Genomic DNA, 5,462 nt, shown 5'->3' with positions numbered 1-5,462 from the left:
AACTTTCCCCACAATACTTTGAAGATAAATACGTCTTCATGCTTACATTGACCTGTTATGGACACCCCTGTAACAGTCTCTACCTCTAAGGATATTCAAGCAGTCAAACTGTTTTAGTTTCAAGGTAATCCATCAGTGTTTTTAAGAACAGGGTAAAAAAAAAAAATACCAAGGCTAGTAGGTACATGCTTCAGTCTGCTGAAAAACAAGAAATTAAATTATGCACCTTCCTAAGGTGCCTGCCTGCTGGGCTTCCATAGTATTTGTTATGTATTTTGTCTTATCTGGTATGGCATTCCCCAAAAGCTATGCCAATACTCTTATCATTTCTGTATTTTGTAAAATAAACCATAAAGAACAATCTTATTCTACAAGCCATCCCACACTAGACAGACAAATATACACACATATATGCCATTTTTAAAAATCTTGGGCAATGTTCACTTACTGAATTATCTTTACTTTTAGCTCTTATGCCTCTGCATTCTCTAATGTAACTAATGCAGTTCCTGTAATTTTGTTTTAGAAATACATTGCCTTCTTAAAAAAATAATACTAATTTTCTTACTTTAGTAAAACTAATTTTTATATATTCTGTGTATCTTTATAAATAATCAAGGAGTAAAATATCTATTTAGAAGGGAAATAGCATAGTTGTAATAATTAAATGCACAAATGACAAAATAAAATCATTTTTTCCTGACCACTTTACCAACAGTAGAAATAATATACAAATACAATAGGAAATAGCAAGCTACCGAATCCTTGCTGAAATATTTCTCGTTACCTTTCTCTGATAGCAAAAGGTATGAAGCATTTCAAGTGTCACATGACATACTTTTAAAAACCCTTCGATGGAAAGAATACACACAAAAAAATACCAGCTGCAAGTACCCTGTTTTCCAAACTGCGCGAGACATGATTCAGTAGCGGACAAACTTCTCATTCTAGGAACAATTCAACATAGCTAGAAATATCAACAGGGTTCCCACAAGCCAAGGCAAGGGCAGATCTGAAAATTAAGTTCATACACTGCAACTGAGAACTCCAGTTCTTTTGATTTTCTAGGACTGTGAATTCCCCCCAACATTAACAGCTGTCTCATTCACCCGAGTTTCCCATTTCTGTTTTTTTTTAATTAGTTGTTGAAAATACAGTTTTCTAACCTCGTATTACATGGGTATATACAATGTGATCACACTAAGCTACTAAATAAGGAACACTGCTTTTTAACACCCAGTTTTTTTCTGGGGTTGATGCTTCCCTATAGAGTATGTAGTGAAGATTTTTAGACCTTACAAGTCCCTTTAAAAAAAAACCCAAATCTCTTTAAGTTATTAATTGGAAAATCAAGAGCTCTTGCGTTAAAATTACCCTCAAATGAGAGAAAATTTTTAAGACTCATTCTGCTTTTCAACTTCTGTGGCTGTTGAAAACATGGTTTAAGGAGGAAAGTACTGGTACAGCGTGTGGCTGTGCCTGTCTGTGCTCCCAAACAAAGCACTTCGACTTTCAACTGCAAGCAGGTATTTCCTGTCACATACAGGCACTTTTCTTTGTACTGAAAATCAGTATACAAAGCAGAACTCCCCAGTCCCTCCACACACTGTGAAACAATCTCATGCAGCCTCACAACCCCATACAGCCTTCACCCACCCTGTGTAGCCACCTGCTTTAGCCAATTCAAGTATCTTCAATCCGCGGCTGCGTATTTAACAACGATCTTTCAGAGCAAATCACCTCCTTTTTTTTTCCACCCTGCCCAAAAAGACGTGAAATAAACCCGTTATTAGTGTGCATGTCCTCTGTGGGGCTTTCCACCATGGGGGCCCACCTACTTCTACCTCAGAGCAGCAAAGGGAGACTTGGGCCCGCACCACACCGCTGCCGCAACTGGTTTCGAGGGGAAGCCGCTGGGGCGCCAAAGGCTGAGGGGCACCACGGTGTCCTAACCCTGCTCCTTACCTACCCTCCGCCCGACCACCTTTCACCTCTCTCCCTCTGCCCTGCGATGGGCTTTTTCTCCGCTCCCACCTCCTCACCCCCGCGCTGCGCCCGCCACGGCCGCCGCCGCCCCACACGGAAGGGATCCACCAGCGGCGGGGAGCGAGGGTGCCTCACACCCTCCCGCCGGCGGGAGGGAGGGAACACCGCTTCGACCAAAACCCCTCACCCCCGCCGACAGCACAGCCTCCGGCAGCCCTCACGCTCCCCGCGGTGAGAGCTACGGTCAGGGCTGAAGCAGCGCGGCCCCACCTCAGCTACTCCCGCCCCTGAGGAAAAGGCGGGAAGCCGGAGCGGGCGCCTGCGCAGTGACACCACCCCACTCCCCCCCCCGCCCGCCATGATGCCTTCAGCAGCGGTACCTGCGGCGCGGGCTGGGCACGTCTTGCTGGTTCAGCATTAAACTTGTTTAAACCTCACCGCCCTTTAGCCTTTTTTTTTTTTTTAAAGTAGAAGTGGCTTTTATTTCGTACTCGGGCAACAAAAAGACTGCAAAATAGGTTGTTACGGTGTGTGTACGCTAGGGTAGGATGCCCAGGGTGGAATTTTCCTCAAGTCAATGGAAACAGGCAAGATTTCTCCTGTCAAATTAATTTTACAAACTACATGGTTTACGTTTCAGATTTCTCTACTGTTCTCACAGGATTGTCTGTACTCACCCAGTTAAGGTACTTTACTTTTCACTTAGGAATGAGTAATACTTATGAATACCAAACACAAAATCTAAATAAATAAATAAATAATCCTGGCGCTATTTCACTTTCACCATCTTCAAACATTTGAGAAATTTTACTTGATATTTCCTCACCCAAGTTTACATTTCCACTGGGTCTGGCTGGGGAGGAGTTGGCATCCCTCAGGGCAGGGCTGGCACAGCACCGTGCCTGGCTCCGACCCCGCCACGAGCGGGGAGGGAGGGGGGACAGGGCTGGGACACGGCTGAGCTGGAGGGGAGACACAGCCAGGACTTGACTGAGCTCGACTGAGGATATACCCCATACCGTACACCATCAGGATCTGCAATAAAAGCTGTGCGGTTTGGTCTTTCCAAGGTGGCCGTTGCTCAGAGGCCAGCCAGGGATGTGCCTACTATCTCAGTATCTCCCTCTGCAGCACTTGCTTTTGTGTTTCTTCCACCCCTTTCACTTATTAAACTGGCTTCATCTTCACCCACAAGTTTTTCTCACTGCAGAGGTAAGTGCCTGGGTGGGTGGGTGGCTGCTTCGTTGCCACCACCATAGTACTGTTTGCATCTTACCCTGCTTCGCTTGCTTGCGCTTTTTCCTCAGGTACTGCACACAGATTTTTCGATGAATGCTTTATGCCACATCTTGCGGGCTCTTATTGCTATAGTGAAACAAAAATGGCATGAATCTACCTTCAAAACTTTGCTTCAACAAAAAGGAATTGCAGCGGCAGCTGGGCTACCTATGCAATCCATTTATACATAACTTCAGTAGAAAAACTGCCTTAAAATTTCATCAACCTACTTCTTCCAACTGTTTTGATTAGAATGCCAAATATAATTTGTAAAAAACACAGATCCTAGTCAAACTTGAATCTACCTCATAATAGTTTCAAGTGTAAGAAGCTATTAAAGCTTTCTTGTATTTCTTGAAATGTTTAGATTTCTGCTGAAGTACTGTTGATTTAAACTACTTGTTTATATTCTATACTTTAGCATAATATATATTGCTAGCATGAAATATAACCTTAATAATTAAAAGTACTTGCCCTTGAGAATCCATTCATGCTTCAAATTAATATTAAATTATTACTGTTGGAAGTTTTTAAAGGAAAAATAAGAACTTAACATAAGGATTTATAATTATTAATGGCTAATTATAAATGAGTGAGAAACAAAATGAGAAACAACAGAAAAAACTTTTATCACATTTTAGTTAATTTCAAAGCAAACCAAGTATCTTACAATACATATGCACATACATTCTGTACATCATCTGATTACAAAAATTAATGCTTTTTTGATACTGTTAATACAATTAACTGAAGATACACCACCAAAAATTTCTGCTTGAAAACATTCAGTATCCATTCCCACATAAAACTGTACTAATCTGATGTCTCAGCAAAATATAGGGCCAAACCCTGTTGAATTTAAAAACATCAAAGCTTCATGTGTCAGTACAAATATTGTTTTCTGAAGTGAAACGCTGCTCCCATACATTGCTACATTAAAACAGTTTGTTACCCATTCATATAGAGAGGCACTTTTGCTTTTATATTTACAGTGCTTATGAAATACTATACTTTGATCACTTTCATTGGATTACAACCCTCTCTTTGTAATCATCAAGAAATAACAACATTGTATTCTTTGGAATATAATACACCAGATATAAAGTATCTTTCAAATAACCATTAGTTGTTCCTTTATTGTGTATGTTTTTATTAGCATACATTTCTTCGAAATCCCAATTAAATACTACAAATAGGGGGATAATTTGTCATTGTGCTTTAAAGAATGTCAACATCAATAAATGTATACTAAATCTAAATGACAAGTTACATAATTCTCAGTTTTCCCGTAGGGCTAAAAAAAGCAGCAATGACAGAAATTTGCAAAATGTTTTGGAATGCAAGATCAAGGACCTGTTAAGATGATCCCAAACAACTTTGCCTTCCAACATTTTATCTAGTTGGCAACATCCACTGCAATAAATGCAGCTACATTTCTTTAGGTAACCCTTTTTATAAAAAAGGATAACATGGCCATGAACTAACAGCTGTAAAGTAAGATCTGTTGAAAACTGCCTACATACAGGTTTCCTGCAATTATTATTTTTTTGTTCTGCTTTATCACAGCTCCAGCAGCTTTTATATCATAAAGAGTACTGCAGAGATTCTAACTGTAGATGCATGATTTTTTTTTTTCTTCGTATCAATGCAGTTAAATGTCAAACCATAAAAGACACTTATGAGAGATTTCAAATGCTTATCACATCTTGAGGTAGACTGATCTCCAAAATAAAGCTCTTCTAGACTTTGATTCGTTCATGACCAACTTCCTTTTGAATCCTTCTCCTTGGAAAAATCTTTCGCTTAAGTGCAATTAGCTGAAGAGAGGAAAAAAAAAATACAATATTTAGTTCTCTGCTGGGCAACAGGTGCACAGCTGGTCAGGCTTTCATCCTAGAAACTATAAAATCTGTACCATCCACGTTTAAGTCAATACTGTTTGGGGATTTTTTTTTCTCACTGCACAGGAAGAAAGAGTTAATTATTCCATCTATTAGGTGTACACGTTTCCACTGGACTTCGCAATAAATAACCAGAATACAAGTGAAAAATACAGTATGTGTATATTCTGATTATTTTAAAGTTTGTGTATTTAAATTCATGTAACACCAAACTACATTCAATTTCTAAATGACGAACACAAAGCTGGCATCTTAAAAAGTGTTTACATACCTAGCTGTACTACTGAGTTGAATACC

At 39.8% G+C, this 5,462-nt stretch overlaps 1 protein-coding gene across 1 annotated transcript in view; it reads right to left on the bottom strand.

The window, feature by feature from the left end:
* Positions 1–3,869: 3,869 nt before the first annotated feature.
* Positions 3,870–5,462, bottom strand: part of GNPTAB (N-acetylglucosamine-1-phosphate transferase subunits alpha and beta) — a 48,531-nt gene continuing 46,938 nt past the window's right edge. Inside the window, exon 21 of the mRNA XM_082498349.1 lies at positions 3,870–5,081. Within this exon, the coding sequence (XP_082354475.1) occupies positions 5,004–5,081 (78 nt within the window). The 3' untranslated portion in view covers positions 3,870–5,003. The remainder of the gene's footprint in view (positions 5,082–5,462) is intronic.

Source organism: Vanellus vanellus, assembly GCF_965231255.1.
Source record: "Vanellus vanellus genome assembly, chromosome: 1".
Taxonomy (NCBI): domain Eukaryota; kingdom Metazoa; phylum Chordata; class Aves; order Charadriiformes; family Charadriidae; genus Vanellus; species Vanellus vanellus.
Note: the sequence above shows the minus strand (reverse complement) of the source record. Positions and strands in the feature narration are given on the sequence as shown.